The 21,469-nt window shown below is 44.6% G+C and overlaps 1 protein-coding gene and 1 long non-coding RNA gene across 2 annotated transcripts in view; one reads left to right on the top strand and one right to left on the bottom strand.

Annotated features, from left to right (window-relative positions):
- Positions 1-21,469, top strand: part of LOC146673433 (uncharacterized) — a 461,960-nt gene that overhangs the window by 52,993 nt on the left and 387,498 nt on the right. The gene's annotated exons all lie outside the window — the stretch shown is intronic.
- On the bottom strand, positions 13,314-15,918 carry LOC146673442 (uncharacterized). The gene is made up of 4 exons (XM_085402073.1): positions 15,736-15,918; positions 15,244-15,408; positions 14,827-14,922; positions 13,314-13,646 (listed from the first exon to the last, which is right to left on the bottom strand). The coding sequence occupies exons 1-4, from the start codon at positions 15,901-15,903 to the stop codon at positions 13,314-13,316; spliced, it is 762 nt and encodes a 253-aa protein (XP_085258199.1). The 5' UTR covers positions 15,904-15,918.

Genomic DNA, 21,469 nt, shown 5'->3' with positions numbered 1-21,469 from the left:
GTGACTTTGTGTTTGTGTTCCTTATTGTTATTATTCTTGGGCTGTTTTGGGATGGTTTGTGTTTTGGGATTTTAGATACTGGGTTCTGGGTTTGTGCTCCCTCTATTGGTCCCTGGTGTTAGTGTTCCCCTGTCTCGTCAGGTTAATCAGGTCCAGCTGTGTCTCCCACCTGTGTGTGATTTCCCAGTGTCTCTCTGTGTATTTATAGTGTGTGTTTGCCTCTGTTCCTCGTCGCGTCGTCTGTGTTCATACCTGGTGTAATCCCCTGCGTGCTCTCCCTGCCGGTCTCCCTTCATGCTCAGGTTTGCTATTTCTTTGTGTAGTTTCTCCCAGTTAGTTCATCCTTAGTTCTGTTTTACCATCCCCACTTTATATTTGTTATTATCAATAAATCACCCTCACAACTGAGAAGTGCTGCGTTTTGAGTCCTCCTTTCCTCTCTTCACACGGCCGCTGCCCCGGACCATGACAGTACGACGCGACCACCAAATGGACCCAGCAGCGCTTAATCCGTCCAGGGAGCTACGAGAGACTCTCATCGATGCCACACAGGAGCTCATCAACCTGTGGCTGGAAAACCCGGGCGGGGAGTCCCAGTGCGCTATAGAGAGGCGGCTACAGCGTCTGGTGACCGGTCTCCCATGGCTTCTAGGCTCGCTATGTCCGTGGGAGCGGGAGTTTCTCCTTTTGGACCTTGGACTTCACCCCCCGTCTGCATTCACTTTCGAGCAGCCCGATGCGGTGAGTGAGCGGGACGCTTTGGCTTCCCCAGATTCCGGGACTTTATTTTCTGGGGCTATTCAGAGCGGGATGGGAGACCGTATGGATCGCTTACCTACCTTCGTGGTAACGGATCCCTCCCAAGTGGGCGTGTACAAACCCTCTGCAAAACTGACAGACTGTGTCTCTGCCGCTCCTTCTGAGCCAGGACTTTATCGCCATTCTCCGGCTCAGTTCTGTGTCCAGCCACAAGCTTCCAAGTCTGTAGCTCAACCATTAGCCTCCCTAAGGGCACAATTACCTGTTCTGCCGCTGCTCCAGTTAGCCACTCAGCCACCACCACCGCTAGCATCGCTACAACCCATTGTTCAGTTAATGGCTGAGTCACAACATGCACACTGTATTTCCACCGCTGTTTCTAAGCAGGGAGACAAACTGTTTCACAATGGACCTGTTCCTCAAAAGCTGGCAACCTTAGAGACTGTTACTCACTCCGGGGCTTCCCCAGAGGCTGGGTTACAGCCCTCAGCTTACTCTGGACCCCTGGTGGCCAAGATGCCAGCTGTGAACTGCACCGGGCTGTCACTGCCTCAGCAGGGTCAGTGCTCTGCGCAGTTGCAGCCCTCCTTATGTGTGCCAGAGGCCCGTGTGCCTACTGGTTTTGTTTCACGTGTGCCAGAGGCCCGTGTGCCTACTGGTTTTGTTTCATGTGTGCCAGGGGCCCCGGTGCCCGCTGGTTCTGCGGCTGTTTTCGCTGGGGGGCCCGAGGAGCCCGTCCAGCCTCCTGTTTCGCTAGCTGGGGGGCCCGAGGAGCCCGTCCAGCCTCTGTTTCGTTAGCTGGGGGGCCCGAGGAGCCCGTCCGGCCACCTGTGGCTGCTTTGCCACCTGTGGCTGCTTTGCCACCTGTGGCTGCTTTGCCACCTGTGGCTGCTTTGCCACCTGTGGCTGCTTTGCCACCTCAGGCAGTACCACCAACTTCATCTTCGCCTGGTCCAGCTTCAGCTTCATCCTCGTCTGGTCCAGCTTCATCCTCGTCTGGTCCAGCTTCTGCTTCATCCTCGTCTGGTCCAGCTTTCGTGTCTGCATCCTCGTCTCCGCCTGCTGCGGTCCCGGCTTCCGTGCCCTCAGCCTCGCCTTGTCCGGCCTCGTTTGGGTCTGGAGCTAATGGCCTTCCGCACAGCCGTCCCCCGGACCGCCAACGCCTGAGTGGCCGCCGTTGCCTTCCGCACGGCCGGTCCCCTGAACTTTTTGCGCGCCGCCACGGCCTTCTTCGTGGCCGGCCGCCTGAACTGTGGTTCGGACTCTGCTCCCCTGTGAGTTTTGTGAACATTTTGTTTGGGACTCTGGGGCCTCCGTTTTGGTCATGGCCCGGTCCCTCCGTCCTGGGCCCCCTGCCGCCCGCCCGGGTCTGGTGGTGTGTTTCTGTGGCTGTCAGGGGCCAGCCCTTGAGGGGGGGGGGGGGTACTGTCATGGTCCTGCGGCCATGACTCAGGGACTTTGTGTTTGTGTTCTTTATTGTTATTATTCTTGGGCTGTTTTGGGATGGTTTGTGTTTTGGGATTTTAGATACTGGGTTTTGGGTTTGTGCTCCCTCTATTGGTCCCTGGTGTTAGTGTTCCCCTGTCTCGTCAGGTTAATCAGGTCCAGCTGTGTCTCCCACCTGTGTGTGATTTTTTTTTTTTTTTTTTTTTTTTTTTTTTTTTTTTTTTTCCCCAGTGTCTCTGTGTATTTATAGTGTGTGTTTGCCTCTGTTCCTCGTCGCGTCGTCTGTGTTCATACCTGGTGTAATCCCCTGCGTGCTCTCGCTGCCGTTCTCCCTTCATGCTCAGGTTTGCTATTTCTTTGTGTAGTTTCTCCCAGTTAGTTCATCCTTAGTTCTGTTTTACCATCCCCACTTTATATTTGTTATTATCAATAAATCACCCTCACAACTGAGAAGTGCTGCGTTTTGAGTCCTCCTTTCCACTCTTCACACGGCCGCTGCCCCGGACCGTGACAGAAACTGAGTTTGTCTGTAAGATGTCAGATAAACTTCTCTTTAACATAAAGATTTGATTTTATTCTTCTTCAGACTTTAACTGTGATGCTCGGATACTTTCACTAACATTCTCCTGTTGTGTTCATTTACTTTACATAAACATGAGTTTACAGAGCTGTTTATTCTTATGTTGAACTGTGTGTGTTTGTGTTCAGACATTAAACCAGAGCCAGACGTTGTCTACTCCTCACTGAAGTAGTCCACCAGTCCAACCACTGACGTCCAGCTGCTGGTCTCAAACTGGTCCACACAGCCCATCAGACCTGAGGAATTTGACTTGTAATATTTATTTGTTTATACTGAGCAGTGTCCTCTCATTATAATATACACTCTTAATCACTCTCGTGGTTGTATAAGTCTGTCTGTATATAGTATAATTACATTAATTAGAAATATAAATGTAATGCGTTACTTTAAATGTCCCCTGTAACTTTGTGTTTTGTTCATTTCATTTATAGGCGCCATGCTGTCACTTCTGCAACATCAGTAAACTTTGCTCTCACATGTCGTTCCTGTCGTGTGGTTCTGTGGGTTTGAGAAAAAGCACTGATAGAAAATTTGTCTCTAACTGATTCACACCTCTACTCAGCAGATAACAAAGAACAGACAACCAGCTTAACCTTGATCACAGACTAAAATCAGCACAAACATCATTCAGAAAAAAAAAGATAAAAGAACAAAGTGTGGTTTTTTTTTTTTTTTTTTTTGGTTTTTTTTTGAAGTGTTTAATTCAAGGAAATCAAACCGTAAGAATTTTCTCTCTGGTTAACTTGGTGTTAGCTCTTTTTGTAGATTTTTACACAGAGTTGATGTTACGAAGGCGATTTTTTTTCTGTCCTTGATGCAGTTTACACTTTACCAACACACACTCAGCCTCTCAGTATTATATCCACTCATTCACTCATCAAAAGTTGTAGACCTCACCACCATTTTCCTTCTCCTTGCACACAAATTGACATCAGTTGATTGTAGCAGGAAAAAAAACACATCTGATATATATTTAATCTATCAATTGTGCAAATGCAAGCAGCAACAACATTTTTATATTATTACTGAATTCAGTACAGTAGTGTGTTGTATTACTACATTTTTTCTAATTTAAACACATCATTTTGGAAGGCATTACACATCGGTAAACCACTTACATCACTGGTCATAGTCAGTGCTGCAGTGGATTTTATTTGTTGTAACACCAACAGTGACCATTAGTACCTAAAATAACATAGACTGGTATCTGGTAACAGAAGTGACCTAAACACAGATGATAGTTTAGGTTAGTGTAGTTTAACTTGAAATTTTCATTATACATTTGGCACCACACCCTTTGTGTGTGTGTGTGTGTGTGTGCGTGCTTCAAGCTTGGTTTAACTGCCATCCCAAGATGAAACCATGATCTGGTGCTGCCACCTACTGACACTGAAGTGCTCTAACAAGCCCTCCAGCACTGTCAAGGTTAAGCATAGCATCTGATCGGGGATGCATGCTCATTTTGCTGTGGCAATCTTAAGATTTTTTTTTTATCAGTCTGTGTCCCCCATAGCTTCATAGAATGCTTGCTGTATTTTTTTTAATGGGTTCTATTTGCAGTGTTTTAATGATTCAGACAACATATGTCCTTCACTGTTCTTTTGCACCATCACTAATTCCAAGCAGTTTGCAATTTGCAATTTTGTTCTGTGCCTTTCTCTTATTTTTTTATGTATATTTTTGTATATATCCCTCCTGATTGAATAAATTTCTCCTGTTTGTCATTCATTCCTGCTGTCTAATATTTTATTTTATTCCACAGTTGTTGTGGAACACCTACTATTTTGTTGTAAATGTGCACTGACTATAAAAGTCTTCTATTGTTCTATTCAAGTCAGTTATTCAGTTAATAACACTGGGGAGCAGACCTGCCCGGTCTCTCTCATTTATCAGGTTGCAGTACTGTGCCAACCGCAGATGGGGTTTTTTTTCTTTTCAAGGGGGATTGTGGCTCAAGAGTTGTCTCAAGAGTTCGTCTTGTAATCCGAAGGTTGCTGGTTCGAGCCCCAGCTCAGACAGTCTCGGTCATTGTGTCCTTGAGCAAGACACTTCACCCGTTGGTGGTGGTCAGAGGGCCCAGTGGAGGAGCCTCGCCTCTGTCAGTGCGCCCCAGGGCAGCTGTGGCTACAATGTAACCATCACCATCTTTGCCATCACCAGTCTGTGAATGGGTGAATGACTGGATATGTAAAGCACTTTGGGGTCCTTAGGGACTAGTAAAGCGCTATACAAATACAGGCCATTTACCATTTCTTCCAGCCGCTCTTCAATGTTTTCATTAAAAGACTTTGCTGATGGTTTTGATTTAGTTTAGCAACTTTGATGAACAACGTTTAACAAGGTTTTGTTTATGTGTCTTGTATAGTTCTGATCTCTCTGCTGAGCTACACAGGTGCTGAGGTAGATGCAACCCAGTACCAGCAAGGTGTTCCTAATACAGCATAGTGTATAAAGGCATCAGTCACAGAAAGATAAGAGCCAGTAGGTGGCAGCAGAGGAGCTTCAGTTTGCCCAACACTTGATGGTTTTCATCTGACCTTTGACCTTCACAGCATCTCCTCTCAGGGTTGCCTACTTCCTGCTTGATACGCCTGCTGCTTGTGTCTTCTTTCCTCACTGTCTTTTATGTTGTTTACATATATTCTATCTACAGTGCTGGGGCCAGTATAGAAAGTATACAGCTCTTTCATTTCACACAGTTTCACTCAAAAGACACACAACAGTTTTGCCACTCCAAATTATGTTAAATGAAATTAAATCTTGTATATTAAATGAACATATAAGGTAACCTAAGATTAGAATATTGAGAATGAGATGAAATATATTGAGTTAATTGTATTAACCTCTTAACACTTATTCAAACTCTTAACTGAAAATCCTTTCATTCAGCTGTATAGCTCATGACTAAATGAACACAACGTGAGTCATTAAAGCTGAAATTATTAGTGGCAGCATGCATGTATGCTACTCTGTTTATGTCTTTTATGAAACACAGAGTGAGCTGATACATACGTCTCCTGACACTCTGCAGGTATTTTACTGGGCTGCTGGTCAAACGAGGCTTCTCTGGAGCTCTTTGTCCAGCTCAGGTGTTTCAGCGTGCAGCTCTCTGAGCTTCAGCAGCAGAACTGAATCCACAGACTTTAGCAGCAGCACGAGAAGTGACACCCAACTGCTCACATGCTTTTTAAATGTTCATTTATTATTGTTTTTGTTACATTCATTCATAACCAAATTTGACTTCATCAATATTTATGACCTACCGCTCAACCTGCTGTACTCAGCTTTGAGCAGCTGACATGACTTGACAGGAGTCGATGCAAGGTGATGCCACTGTTTTCACATCAGCCTTTCAGTGTGAAAAACGATCAGCATGCATGTTTTTAATACTGAATTCATTCTATTTTGTCAGTTTAACACGTCCTCTGTCAAAGTGACAGAGGTAAAGCTGAACTTTAAAATACAAACATCCTCCATTTTGTTCTGTGCTTAAACTCAAAGGCTCGTAATGAACTTTGCAGGTTTCAGTTTAATTTCGGTGTCTTGTAGCAAACTTGTGCTCTTCGGGCAGAACTGGGATCTGATGCATGTTTACATGTTCTCCCTGTACCTGTGTGGATTATCTCTGGACACTCCAGCTTCCTCCCACAGTCCAAAGACATGCAGTTAGTGGGGTAGGATAAGTCGTCATTCTAAATTGCTCATAGGTGTGAATGTGAGTGTGAATGGTTGTCTCTCACCTGAAACAGGCAGAAATATGAAATATGTGGGCCCCAATCTTGTGAAGAGCAACAAGATGGACGCTGGTTGACCGCTGTTGACCTCTAGAAATTTTTGTTAATATCTTTAAAATAATAGCGGCATAAACAACAATTTCTGCAGCACAAACCAGCACAAACGTAGCACAAACGTTTAACATCAATTTTGTTTGATTTGGATAATGTGGGGGGGCTGGTTGACATTTTGACCTTTACCTTTTCATTAATATCTTTAAAACAGAGGCAGCACAAACGAAAATTTTAGCAGCACAAACCAGCACAAACGTAGCACAAACGTTTGATACCAATGGCTAACACTGAGCAGTGCTGATTTTCTAACACTGGAATATTTCTAACATTTTGAGTTATTTTCCAGTGTTAGAAAATCAGCACTGCTCAGTGTTAGCCATTGTTAATCTTCAAAACTGACTAGGTTACTTTTAACACTTACATCACCACGGACTGCCATTTGGCTTTTTCTACCTTTAAAACCCGGAGAGCAGCCAAATGGCTTTTAGCTAAGCTTTAGCTTCAGCCAAGTGGAAGCTAAATTGGCTAGTCATTCATATGTATATTAGGTTGTTAGCTGGGAATTCTGGAGGGAGGGGAGTGGGGGTGTGTGGATGAGGGGGTGGGGGAGCTGCTAAAAGCTGTGAACTTCCTTTTGTGTTTCATCTTGATGCATTCTCAATCATCCAGGGAAATAAATCTCCAAAAGTCACCAACTTGGAGTGTTTCAGTTTGCCGTCTTAGGGAGAAATCAATACACATGGGTGTAGGTCCTTTGTTGCTGAGATTTATTGATAAAAACAGTACAAAAAACCAACCATTTGTACACATATTTACAAATAATAATAAAAAGTGAGTGAGTACATTTCAACATTATACCAGTGGTCTGATTGATGCCACAATGGAGCAAATCGAGCAAAGACTGATAAGTTCGCTGCAATTTCCAGTGTGTGGGGATCATTGGTCACCAACTGCATCACGTGCTACAACCCTGGTCTACATATCACCGTTGATGAACAGCTTTTCCCATCAAAGACCCGGTGCTGTTTCCTGCAGTATATTGCAAGTAAACCTGACAAGTTTGGGATCAAGTTTTGGGTGGCTTGCGACCTAAAATCCAAGTACATTTGCAATGTCTTCCCATATCTTGGCAAGGACCCCAATCGTCCCACTGGGGAGAGACTTTCTGAAAATGTAGTAATGAGGCTGATGGAACCATTCCTAGACAAGGGCAGAAATGTTACCACGGACAATTTTTTCACATCGCTTTCACTTGCGCAAAAACTTCTTAGACTGAAAACCACCACCCTCGGCACAGTCAACAAGATTCGCAGGGAAATTCCTCAATCCACTAGTGGATTGGCTAGTCATTCATATGTAAATGTGGTGGAGCTTGCAAGAGAGTTGGCTCACTCTCATGTAGCTGAGAAGAAGGCAAGAAAAGAACAGTTGGACACAACCCTCCACACCTAGTCCTGGAAAAAGAGCCATGTGTCAGGTCAAACACAAATGCAAGAACAATCATGCCACTGTGCGATGTGTTCACTGCTACAGATACACATGTGGTAAATGCAGACTACAGATACCATGGCAGTGCCAGGATTGTGAGTGATTGCTGAAAATGTTGAAATGTACTCACTCACTTTTTATTATTATTTGTAAATATGTGTACAAATGGTTGGTTTTTTGTACTGTTTTTATCAATAAATCTCAGCAACAAAGGACCTACACCCATGTGTGTTGATTTCTCCCTAAGATGGCAAACTGAAACACTCCAAGTTGGTGACTTTTGGAGATTTATTTCCCTGGATGATTGAGAATGCATCAAGATGAAACACAAAAGGAAGTTCACAGCTTTTAGCAGCTCCCCCACCCCCTCATCCACACACCCCCACTCCCCTCCCTCCAGAATTCCCAGCTAACAACCTAATTTACATATGAATGACTAGCCAATTTAGCTTCCACTTGGCTGAAGCTAAAGCCTAGCTAAAAGCCTACCAGCCATTTGGCTGGTGGTGGGTTTTAAAGGTAGAAAGGTAGAAGCCTGGGACTCCTAGTTAAACATATAACACTGTCAAAAGTGTTAATTTAACACTCAACAGTGTTGTATTTAACACTCAGAGGTGTGGACCCATATAGACACTCTCTAGTGTTAATTTAACACTGGAGATTTTGCTGTGTGGAAGAGTGACATAAAAACTTTAGTGACACCTTTACACAGTGTTCAGGACACCAGGGTGCTGCAGGCATTACTGTGTGTAATATGCAGTATGATGTAGTGGAGTTGGAACTCTTTTCTAAAGCTTTGCTAATCTCAGCTACCATCACAGGTTTGCATAAGTACACAGTTATGACTGAGGCCTAATCAAATTTCCAAATAAACTGATCATAAAGTCTTCTGTCTCTGCTTCATCTCAGTAAGTGATGATGAGGGTCTAACATGAAGTCACAGCAGTGTTATCTGGACAAGATGTAGCTCATTTTTTACACATTTGTACAGTTTTAGGGACGACAGGGTGCTGCACTCATTCTTCTTCAAGTGCGTGTGAGAAATAAATTCACCATAAACTGTTGAACTGCATGCCAGTGAAACAAAGAGTCAAAGGAGCTTGCAAAGAAAAGCGTCTGGACTTCTTTAAGTTGCTTGAAGACGTTTCACCTCTCATCCGAGAAGCTTCTTCAGTTCTAAGGTCAAATGGTGGAGAGTCCCAGATATAAACCTAGTGGGAGTGACCCCCACAGAGGGACAAAAGGACCCCCTGATGATCCTCTAATCGCCTGAGCCAAGGTGTGAAATTGGGTGTGGGACCCAATCAGCCAGAGTTTCGGGTGAGTTCATTGTGAAACCTGGCCCCACCTTATCATGCGAATTCCTGAGGTCAGATGGCCCAGGATGTGAGTGGGCGTTAAGGCATCTGGGAAGGGATCTCAAAACTGGATTATAGATGGCAGAGAGTTGGTGTCGTAAACCCCCGCCTCTGTTCAAAGATGGTCGCTCACAGTGGACATAGATGGCTTCTTTCACTCCTAAAGACACTTTTCTTTGCAAGCTCCTTTGACTACGATGACCTGGATGACTGAGAACCTTCACAGACAGTGAAACAAAGACATTTTTACTGTGTGTGTGTCAGAGAAGAAGAATGTTTCTGTGCTTCTCTTTACATTTCCCGTAAATACTTTGACATCGCTGTGTGTGTGCATGCGTGCCTGCATGTGTGTGTGTGTGTGAGACACTGACTCAGCTGTCAGCCACTTTTCTCCTGTACAGCTAGTGCACATCTATAAAGGAGTATCAAAAAAATAAACACAATTTTTGTCACTTACACTCTGTCATACAGATTTGGCTCCACCCTACAGTCATTTGACCCTCCAGTACTAACTCGGGAGAGCAGACCTGTTCAGTCTCTCTAATTGGTGTGCAGGACTGTGCCAGCTGTAGTTGATGGTTTTTCTTTGAGCAAGTCTTTAATGTTTCCTTTTCATCAACACTGGAGTTTTCTTGATGGTTTTCATTTGGTTTAGCAGCTTTGCCTGAAATCTTTTTTTATTGAAATCCGGTTTTAATTTTTTTTTAAAATCTGGTTCGACTCTTTTTTTTCACCTGAATGTTTGATTAGTTTCCATAAAAAGTTTAAAGGTACTTACTGGGATTTCTAAAGTATCCAGATTTTACTAATTATAGACAAAATTCATTTATAGTATAATTGATTGTTTTATTTATTTATTTATTTATTGAAATATAAGAAGCAGAACAGTGCAGGCAATCAAAACTAACACTCCTTCACAGAGAAAGGCGGAGAAAGAAGGATATATATATATATTCTACTATAAAGGCATGAGACTGTGTCCTTGGGAAGTAGAAAGCTGCAGACTCTCACTCATGCTTGCTCTTATCTATATTTTCCCAGGAAAATATAGATAAGAGGGAACTATTTTCTGTGGAGAGTTACAGGAATGCTGTTGTTTAGTCTAGAATGAGATGCTTCTGTAATAAAACTGTCAGGGGCTCGTCACCATTTTGAGATCTGCGGCAGCGTGTCATGCAGGATGCATCTCCCTTCTAGAAGTATTGTTAAAGAGAAATAAAGTGTTAAATGGTATACTGAGCAGTGTTTTGTCTTCCATCGGTTGCCTCTGAGGATTCAAAAGAACTCGGTGAAGTGCTGATTTTAACAGTACTGAGCTCGGTTCTGTCACGCTTCTCTAAACAAACATCACAGCAACTACAATGATCAGCCATGTGAGCTGATTAGAGTTAAGTTAATAAAGTGAAAATATACCTAACAGTGAGCCCTCATCTGGGACTCTCCTCAGCTCTTTCTGGGACAGTGGCGCGGCTGCACCTCTGTTGGTCTTCCTTGATCTCTTGTGTTCTGAGGGCCTCTGGATGTCTGGAGTCTTGATCTCCTCCATACCTGCTTCATGCCCTACACTGTAAACCCGAATCAGTTGACTGAACTTAAAACATTTGTGGAAACTGATTACCTCAAAAGTTTTAAGTACACAAACTCATCTTTTATAAGTATGGGGTATTCAAAATTTGTATTTATTGTTAACTTAAAAATTTTAAATTATATTTTTATTTTATTAATTGAGCTTTACTTAAAAACTATATACTTTATGTTACGTTTCGGTGTGTCAGTGTTTTGTTTTTGCATGACTTATGTATTTCCTGCTTTACTTTGAAAGTCTGTGTTATCTTAGTCTTTTCAGTTTACGTTTCCCTGTCTCGTCAGTTCTGAGTTGCCCCAGCTGTGTTTCCCTCTTGTTGTCCATTTTCCTGATTGCTCCCTCTAGGTATTTAAACCCTGTGTTTCAGTGTGTCATGGTCGCGATCTCCCTCGTGTTGTAAATAGTTTGGTGTTTTGTTGTAAATAAATAGTCTGTTGTAAATAGTTGTGAATGGGTTTGTTAATACTTTCGTCATGGGATATTTTCGTTTTGGGATTTTGGTGGAGAGCCTTCGTGGTTTTATTTTCCTTATCTTTGTTTTTCTACGTTGCACCCCGGTTGCCTAGGCCGGGGTGTAACATATGGGGGCTCGTCCGGGATCGCTGGAGGGTCCGAAGGAGGGACAGCTTCGGCCTTCTGCAGCTGGTGGGCTGCGTGTCCGTGTGTGCAGCTGGTGGGCTGCGTGTCTATGTGTGCAGCTAGTGAGCTGCTCGTCTGTCTTCGCTGGAGGATCCGAGGGACCGCTCCAGCCTTCATCCGCCTTCGCTGGAGGATCCGAGGGACCGCTCCAGCCTTCTGCAGCTGGTGGGCTGCGTGTCCGTGTGTGCAGCTGGTGGGCTGCGTGTCCGTGTGTGCAGCTGGTGGGCTGCGTGTCCATGTGTGCAGCTAGTGAGCTGCTCATCCGCCTTCGCTGGAGCGTCCGAGGGACCGCTCCAGCCTTCATCCGCCTCTGCTGGAGGGTCCGGGGGACCGCACCAGCCTTCGTCGTCTGCTGGAGGGTCCGTGGGACCGCTCCAGCCTCCATCAGCTTCGTCTGCCTTCATCCGCCTTCGCTGGGGGGAGGGTCCGTGGGACCGCCCCAGCCTTTGTCGTCGCTGGAGGGTCCGTGGGACCGCTCCAGCCTTCATCCGCCTTCGCTGGAGGGTCCGAGGGACCGCTCCAGCCTTCGTCGTCTGCTGGAGGGTCAGTGGGACCGCTCCAGCCTCCATCAGCTTCGTCTGCCTTCGTTTCAGCCTTCGTTTGTTTGAATCAAACTTTTCACTTGGGGTTACATGTTTGATTTTTGGGTAGGGGGAAATGTTACGTTTCGGTGTGTCAGTGTTTTGTTTTTGCATGACTTATGTATTTCCTGCTTTACTTTGAAAGTCTGTGTTATCTTAGTCTTTTCAGTTTACGTTTCCCTGTCTCGTCAGTTCTGAGTTGCCCCAGCTGTGTTTCCCTCTTGTTGTCCATTTTCCTGATTGCTCCCTCTAGGTATTTAAACCCTGTGTTTCAGTGTGTCATGGTCGCGATCTCCCCCGTGTTGTAAATAGTTTGGTGTTTTGTTGTAAATAAATAGTCTGTTGTAAATAGTTGTGAATGGGTTTGTTAATACTTTCGTCATGGGATATTTTCGTTTTGGGATTTTGGTGGAGAGCCTTCGTGGTTTTATTTTCCTTATCTTTGTTTTTCTACGTTGCACCCCGGTTGCCTAGGCCGGGGTGTAACACTTTAATTTTAATATTTTTGTGTTTTTTGTAGTTTACTATTTTGATCCAACACAATGCAATTATATTACAAACTAAACTCAAATTATATGATTATTAATTAAAAGATATTTATTCTTAAATGTTTGAGTGTAGACTAGTAAAAAAAATTAGAGAAATTCATTTACTTTACATTTTGTTTATTTAACATTTTTTATGGAAATGTAAAAACATCACTTAGTATTTTTATATAACCACTAACATGGACATTGGCACCATAAAGTGAGCATTATAAATTCAATGTAGAACATGTATCTTTTTATAAAATCACAAAGGACAACATCAGTCCTAATTGCATCTTACTCAAAATACATAAATTCAAAATAAAAAGTCAAATACTAATCACTTTTGTTTGAAAAAGAAATGAAAAACAATTTTATAAAATGGGTACAAATAAAGATGATCATCTTCCAAATAACCAAAGCAAAATTAGGTAAACTGATGGAGTTAAATCCACCCAAAGTCTGTAGTAAACTTAAAGTGCTTTAAATAAAGTGCTTAAAACAAAGTGCTCAGTAACAGAGTGCATGTCCTACCAAACATTGCCTTATATTCCTTCCAGAACTACTCTTTCAGCAACAAATCATTTTTAAGAGCATGTAGGCAGGGTTTCAGAGGTTTGCCGTCATCAAGCCCCATGAAGATTTTTTGGACAAAGGTAAATGTGTGAACGAGCTTCCTGGGGTAGTCCAAATGCAGAGCATAGATCAAGCCAAACAATAAGGCAAATGCATCTGCAAATCTGGGAATATCACGCATCACCAAGTCGCCTTCCACCACAACGGCCATGCTTGAGGAAGTAAAATGGACAGAACTGGTCTGGGAAGCGCCGTCGGTAACCACTGTGAGAAGGGCAACTGGAGTGTCAATGAGGGTCGACTCATCCAATGTGTCCGCCTGGAATAGACACAGTATCAATAAGTAAGGTTGGTTTGAGAGAATGTGACAAGCAAGACCTGTAATCTAGCAAAAAATTCAGCAATGTAGTGGGTTACTTTGTAACGGGTTAGGGTACTCTACTTTTTTGAAAAATGTACATTAACGCGTTAGCTTCTTGCATTACATAATTAGTATGTTTGTTATTTTTCTAAAAAAAAAAAAAAAAAAAAAAAAAAAGACGTCATTTTTTATTTTATGACTTTATCTCAAAAAGAAACTAAATCTTGACTTCAGCCTTGATTTTGGGGCCACCTGCAGCGTAGCCGAAGTGCTGTGATACGCCTGTGCCCTGCTCCTGACCCTGTGTGTGTGTGTGAGGGTTTTCTAAAGAGAGGGTATTTTGCTTGTACAATTTGGTAGCTGCTAGGGTATTAAATTCCATCCATCCATCTTCATCCGCTTTATCCGAGGCCGGGTCGCGGGGGCAGCAGCCTAAGCAAAGAGGCCCAGACCTCCCTCTCCCCAGCCACCTCCTCCAGCTTATCCGGGGGAATACCAAGGCGTTCCCAGGCCAGCCGAGAGATATAATCTCTCCAGCATGTCCTGGGTCTGCCCCGGGGCCTCCTCCCGGTGGGACATGCCTGGAACACCTCACCCAGGAGGCGCCCAGGGGGCATCCTTGTTAGATGCCCGAACCACCTCAGCTGGCTCCTTTCGATGTGGAGCAGCAGCTGCTCTACTCTGAGCCCCTCCCGGATGGCCGAACTTCTCACCCTATCTCTAAGGGAGAGGCCAGCCACCCTTCGGAGGAAGCTCATTTCTGCCGCTTGTATCCGCGATCTCGTTCTTTCGGTCACTACCCACAGCTCGTGGCCATAGGTGAGGGTAGGGACGTAGATCGACCGGTAAATTGAGAGCTTCGCTTTTACACTCAGCTCCCTCTTCACCACGACGGACCGGTGCAGCGTCCGCATTACTGCAGCTGCAGCCCCAATCCGTCTGTCGATCTCCGGCTCCCTTCTCCCATCACTCGCGAACAAGACCCCGAGATACTTGAACTCCTCCACTTGGGGCAGGAACTCATCCCCGACCCGGAGTGGGCACTCCACCCTAGAGGGTGGGTATTAAATTGGATTTTAAAAAATCCATGGTGTTTTATCTCACTGGCAGAATTTAAGTGATGCAAAAATACACTTACATTACATGTCTTAAAGAATTCTGGGTCCTCCTCCCGCAGGTATACAGGAAGGGCACGAAGCACTGCAGTGCGTTTCACGTTGATATCAGGCGCCTCCTAAAAAGGGAAAAGAAAAGTTCATTGAACACAAAGTTTTCAGGTGTCATTCTTTGGGGAGAATACATGTTTATGAAACTGCATGGCATGTGACTCTACATAATTTTGGAGACATTTCTTTTAAGACACAACCTTTCTGTCTCTTATGACAAAGAGTCTGTATCTTACTCATTTGACAAAAATCCTACACAGTATTTTAAAGTAACATACCAGATCAGAGCTGTAATCTGTATAAAACACAAATGTTCAAAGCAAGGAAAAATTGAGTTTTTATCGGTGAAACTTTTAATTTGTGTTAATTTTATCATTATCAATATTCACCTGAAGATCATAATGATTCAGGATGGTTCGCAGAGCCTCTGATATCTTGCCAGTCCGTGCAGCCTTCTGTCTGTATAGAGCCATAAGTCGTGGTGTGTGTCTGTCAAGTTCAGCGTAGAACTGGTTCCGCAGGTTGATGTTTGTGACTCGGAACTCCGCACAAATCTAAAATAAAACAGGACAAAAACATCCAACATGAAGCCAAATTACTGACCAAATTTACATCTTATCATTAAAGAGGAATTGCCCAACTTCTGTCTAACCTTGTTTTATAGATGTCCTATGAAGTTTTTTTTTTTTTCTTTTTTTTTTTTTTAAATTGGACCCGAACCACAAGCACAAGTGTATCACAAAGCTGACATATATTTTTGTTTGTTATCTATTATTTATTTATGTGTTATTTATTTATTATCTGAATCTGAAGAGATCTGCTGAACTTGCATTGTTTCATGTTAAACTGAAGAAGAAAAAAAAAAATCAAAGCACAGATACCTGAGAGTCAAATCGCAGAGCAGGCCATTTCTCTAAGAAGTTCTTTACCATTGGGTTGTCTTGAACAATTTCATGGTGACGAAGTGCAAAGGTAGTCTGCATCAGTTTTTCAATCATTACTTTGTTGGGCTCAGTCTTCTCAACCTCATTTTTTATCTGGACTCTCATATCCTCCAAACTGACCTGATCTTCTTCTGTTTCCCCTTTCAAGAACAATTTTAAAGTGCAAATCACACCTGCTTAGATGATCTATTACTTTACCATGCAAATAATTCTATTTCTATATTTATATAATTGCCAGTTTCTTGACAAACATTCAAGGAGATCTACCGTTTTTTGCAACGTGAGCCTTATGGAATGCAAAATGTTTGTTTACTCACTCACACAACTTAGGTGCTATTTTGAGTCCTTTGAGAGATATTTAGATCAATTCCTGACCAGCCTATATCCATATAATGAAAGTTGTTGGGGCACTAGACACTGCAGCTTTTACATAAAGCATAACCTGCCACAAAACGCCATTATTTTCCCACTGTTTTGTTATGAATTCCAAGCACTTGGTAGCATCTTGGTTGTGCTTTGTTGTCATCATCCGGGGACTTTTACAAATGTTTAGTCACACTAGTTGGAGCTCAACTAGATAGTGTTGAAACCAACACATAATGACTGCACGCCATTGTAGTTGTAGTGAAAGCAAAACTTTCAGTCCGTGCTCTACGATGGCAGTTGGGTAGACAGAACTTGCTACTCCAAATATCAACACGGTTTGCGTGTTTCTGGTTTACAAAATTTCCTATAATTTTGTACACAACCATTGCAGAACACAGTGAATGTTCAGCCAAGACTAAAATGACCATGGTGTCCAGCTATGACATCACAGCTTTGGACATCTTTTTAGCCAGGAGTTAACTGTAAAGGTCAGCTTTAAACATACCCGAATCATAATTATATACGCTCACAAACACCACCTACTGCCAACAGGGCATAACATACAACTCCCTTCAGTTACATCACACGTCCAGATTATGAAACTTTCAGTCAAAATTTGGGTTTCTAAACATTTTTAATTTTGAAATACCCCAATCAACGTATCAAGACGTTTTTTGGGGGACATTTTATATGCATTTCAACAACTACTGAAATCTGCACTTTAAGGTACTTAATGAATGGTTTCTTTTAAAAATTAAAAATGATTGAGTATTTTCACATCACATGAAAATATTAATTTTTAATACAAATTTGGCCCTACAAAAAAATGGAAACTCAGTAATCAATATAATGGAGATTCTCTAAACATGAGCGAATATCACAGTAAAATTGTTGATTGGGATTTACACATTCGATGTATCCTCAGTAATTTTGTACAATTATACAAAATTATTTTATAAGAACTCAACAACTGAAGAAACAACTTACTTATGTGACTAAATATGAAGTGTTATAACTTACCACAAAAGTTGAACTGTGCCACCGACCCTTGGTAGATCTGCACATGATAAAAAGATGCATTATAAATAATAACACAGCTATTAATAATTATACTGGCGGGGTACATTAAAGATGTTAATGTCACAAAATAAAATAGACTGGTTGAAAAAAGTACAAGGTAATGGTAATGGGGGGAGCCATGAAAATATATCTTTTCAACATGATTCAGTGTGACAAAGCAGGGGCATGATTAAAAAAAAACAAAAAAAAAAACAAAACAGGTCTTTTAACCTACAAATGTGGATGTAAATGTAAATGGGGTGCCGCCGGTGCATCGAGCCACCTGGGGGGCTTTTCAACTGGTGGGGGAGATTGTCACATCTTGCAGGAGCTTTCCTCTCTTCAGGAACTCTCTCTGCAGGAAGGGGAGATACAGGAGAGGTGGAGGAAGATCTCAGCCTGGGCGTCTATTGTCTTATGTAGTCTGGAAGATGAGTGGATGGTGGGGTGGGTGCAGTTTTCTCTGTGGTGGGGTTGGGTGGACTGTCCCAGGCTCTGTGGGGCCGGGAGGCGCTGCTGCACTGGTCCCCGGTCTGGATGGGCCTGGGCCCCCTTTCCCTGGCGGGTCGCGGAGTATGGGGGTGCCTACTGGGGTCAGCGGGGGAGCTGGCCCCAGGGAGGGGTCACTTGACCCTCCCTTCCTTCCCTCCCCATCTCCAGCTGCCTCCCTCTTCCCGCTCTACCACAACCACCCACACATGCAGGGCCTTGGAGTAGGGGTATGTCACCAGGGTGCAGAGAAGGCTACCCCCCCCCCCCCCCCCCCCCCCCCCTGTCTTCTTCTGGCTGCCTCTGCCTCAATTTTATCCCACAACTTAGACATTCACATTACTCACACTCTCATTACACATACATATAGGATCTTGGGGGTGGGCACGATACATGGAATCCAGGTTACCATCAGGGTGTACACCTCACCCCTGGCGTCGTTGCCCACCTCTCAATTTTAAATACACTTAGACATTGAGGGCTATCAGGAGGGACTATGCACTTACCTGCTGCTCTCTGGCAGGTAGCTCCATGCCCTCCTGGGTTTTAAATGCACCTTAGAACACACATGCATCAACACTACAATGAGCGGGTGGAGGGAGGTTTGGAGTCTTCTCTCACCTCCGTTGTCTGCAACCTGCTGGAGCGGGGGGGCTAGGAGGAGGAGTTGGCCGTCCGACTGCGGTCTGGAGTGTGGGGCCTCCCTGCTGCTGCGGAGTCGGGGCGGTCTGCCTCTCCCCACCGCAGGGAAAAGGGTAATACCACCTGGGTCTGGGTGCAGTTCCCCCCTCCAGGGGCAAGGGTACCTAGACCCGGTTCGTAGAGTACGCTTGGGGAGTGTGATCGTGTGTACAGCGTCTCTTTATGTCTGTCTCCACGTTGGTTGAGTGTGGAGTAAGTGCATATGAGAGCATGAGGGTGGGAATGGATGTTTGTATTTGTGTGTGCCTGTATGTCTGTGTCTATATGTCAGGTTGGCTATCAGACGCCACCTCTCTGGGGACATCTCAGGCCCTCCAAGGTTTGGAGGCCTATCTCCCCCCACCACCACTTCCCCTGCCAGTGGCGGACTCCCTCAGACATCGGTGCGTTGGTGGTTCTTTGTGTCTGGGGATGGGCGTCCAGGTACACGCCGGCTCACTCCTTGGCGGCCGCTTATCGGGGCCTGGAGCCTGGGGCTCGCTTGGGCCCCTTCGGAGGTGGGGTGCCCTCAGCCTCTCGGCCTGGGGCTCAGTCACTCAGGCACAGCTGGCTGCCGGCGGAGCTCACGGGCGCGTCACTGCAACTCCCCCTGGCTTCTGCTCCGCGGCTGCTGGGTGACCCCTCATCTGGGACTCTCCTCAGCTCTTTCTGGGACAGTGGCGCGGCTGCCCCTCTGTTAGTCTTCCTTGGTCTCTTGTGTTCTGGGGGCCTCTGGATGTCTGGAGTTTTGATCTCCTCCATACCTGCTTCATGCCCTGGAGGACGGGGCTGTGGCCCCCCCACACCCTCTAGCAGATCATTACATGAAGGAACCTTTTAAAAAAACAAGCGCGTCCATGCTCACAGGTGTACACACACACACAAGCTACACCCTTTTTGGCTCCTACCTTAAAGCACACTGTGCGCTGTAGATATTACGTGCTGCACAATAATGTTTAATATTTAGTATTTACTGTTATATTCCCATAGATCATCATGATGTTGTTTATTGTATTGCTCTTTTTTTTCTTCTGGTTCTTTTCTTTTCTTTCTCAACAGGTGATCCAGGTGATCGATATATGTATTTTTTGTCTGCTTATTTTGTTGATTTTTGTTTTTTGCCCTTTATCCCCGTCCCTCTTCTCCGCTGTTTTTCTTTCTCCCCTTTCAAGTCAAGTCTGTCCCGTACTTAACAAGTGAAATTAAAATAAAATAAACAATAAAGGGTGAATCAAATAGACCATTACGGCAAAGCTGGGATGGTCCATTTGGTAAAGTAAATCAGTTGGGCATCTTTCTTTGCCTTTAGACAATAATTCTGATGGCAAAAGAGCCAAACGGGACAGGCAAAAAAAGAAAATATACCTAACAGATGTTAATTTGATTGTTTGATTCATGATACAGTTCTGTGCAAGTACGTCTAATGTCATTACAGATTATTTAGAAAATGTTAAACAGGTGATTCATTGTAATGTGTAAACATACATGGATGCACAAGTTACAAGGCAAAGAGAGAGGTTGTGTGTCCAGTTTGAGTCATTCATATTTTATTTATTGTTATCATTTATTTTTATTAGTTTTAACATACAGTTAATTCTGTTTCACCAAAACGACGTCTGTGAACAACCGAGATGAAGAGGATTTGAACTTTACTGTTACTGGAGTTTCTACAGGGACGCGTCACTGGAGGCGCAGGGGCCCTTGACTCCAGCAGGGGCCCTTGACTCCAACAGGGGCCCTTGACTCCAGGGACGCATTACTGGAGGTGCAGGGCCCTTGACTCCAGCAGGGACGCGTCACTGGAGGCACAGGGGCCCTTGACTACAGTAGGGGCCCTTGACTCCAGCAGGGGCCCTTGACTCCAGGGACGCGTCACTGGAGGCGCAGGGGCCCTTGACTTCAGGGACGCGTCACTGGAGGCGCAGGGGCCTTTGACTCCAGCAGGGGCTCTTGACTCCAGCACGGGCCCTTGACTCCAGCAGGGGCCCTTGACTCCAGGGACGCGCCACTGGAGGCGCAGGGGACCTTGACACCAGGGACGCGTCACGGGAGGCGCAGGGGCCCTTGACTCCAGCAGGGGCCCTTGACTCCAGGGACGCGTCACTGGACGTGCAGGGGCTCTTGACCCCAGCAGGGGCCCTTGACTCCAGGGACGCGTCACAGGAGGCGCAGGGGCCCTTGACTCCAGCAGGGGCCCATGTCTCCAGGGACGTGTCAGTGGAGGCGCAGGGACCCTTGACTCCAGCAGGGGCCCTTGACTCCAGCAGGGGCCCTTGACTCCAGGGACGCGTCACTGGAGGCTGTCGCGAAATCAGTTTTACCCCGGTTCTTTTTATTCCTCGAGCATCCAGAGATGGCACCGGACTCAGTAGTCATTTTCACAAAATCTTTATTCATCTACATTCATCTTCATTCATCTTTAAGCATGCACTTCTAGAAGGGAAGATGAGGCCAGTGTCCCTCTGCAAAAATCTTCACTCCTTTGTTCATTACAGTCAGTTTTATAGAAGCGACCCCATCATAAAACCCCCTACGGTGTGCTGCAAACTCTGTCTGTGTCTATGTGCACGAGCACGTGAATGCCTACATGTGCACGTTCCCACGTGTCTATGTGAGTCCTCATGAGTGAGTGTGCGTGTGGATGTGTGTGCGTGACAGTTAAAACACTGTGGGTGTAGATGACTCCCTAGAGCTCATAAAACTCCCCCCACAGTTACAAATGTTAACACCCCCATCTTAAAACATCCTCTGGGGAATTTCCGCTCAATGGGGGAGAAGCCCTCTAAAATCTATTCCTAACTTCACAAGAGAGTGAGGCCTTTATTACTTTACAAACAGTGTCCCTACAATAATTCTACATTCTATGATAACATATTTCTAAACTCTAAAATAAGCTAAACATTCCTACAAGTCCCCCTTTTTTATCTGCTCCATGGCAGATAAAACTAAACTAAATCTTTCACCATAATGTTTTCATACTGTGACTCCCCATTTCCCAAAAGTGGCATCATGGTGTCGGCCTTTGTATCAGATTCTCCCACAGCACGACTGATGAGTCTTACGAACAAGGCTCTGA

Source organism: Rhamphochromis longiceps, linkage group LG3, assembly GCF_057381845.1.
Source record: "Rhamphochromis longiceps isolate RC_006_pf linkage group LG3, R_longiceps_female_GT1.1, whole genome shotgun sequence".
Taxonomy (NCBI): Eukaryota; Metazoa; Chordata; class Actinopteri; order Cichliformes; family Cichlidae; genus Rhamphochromis; species Rhamphochromis longiceps.
The sequence above is the reverse complement of the archived record's forward strand: the minus strand, read 5'-3'. Positions and strand labels throughout refer to the sequence as shown.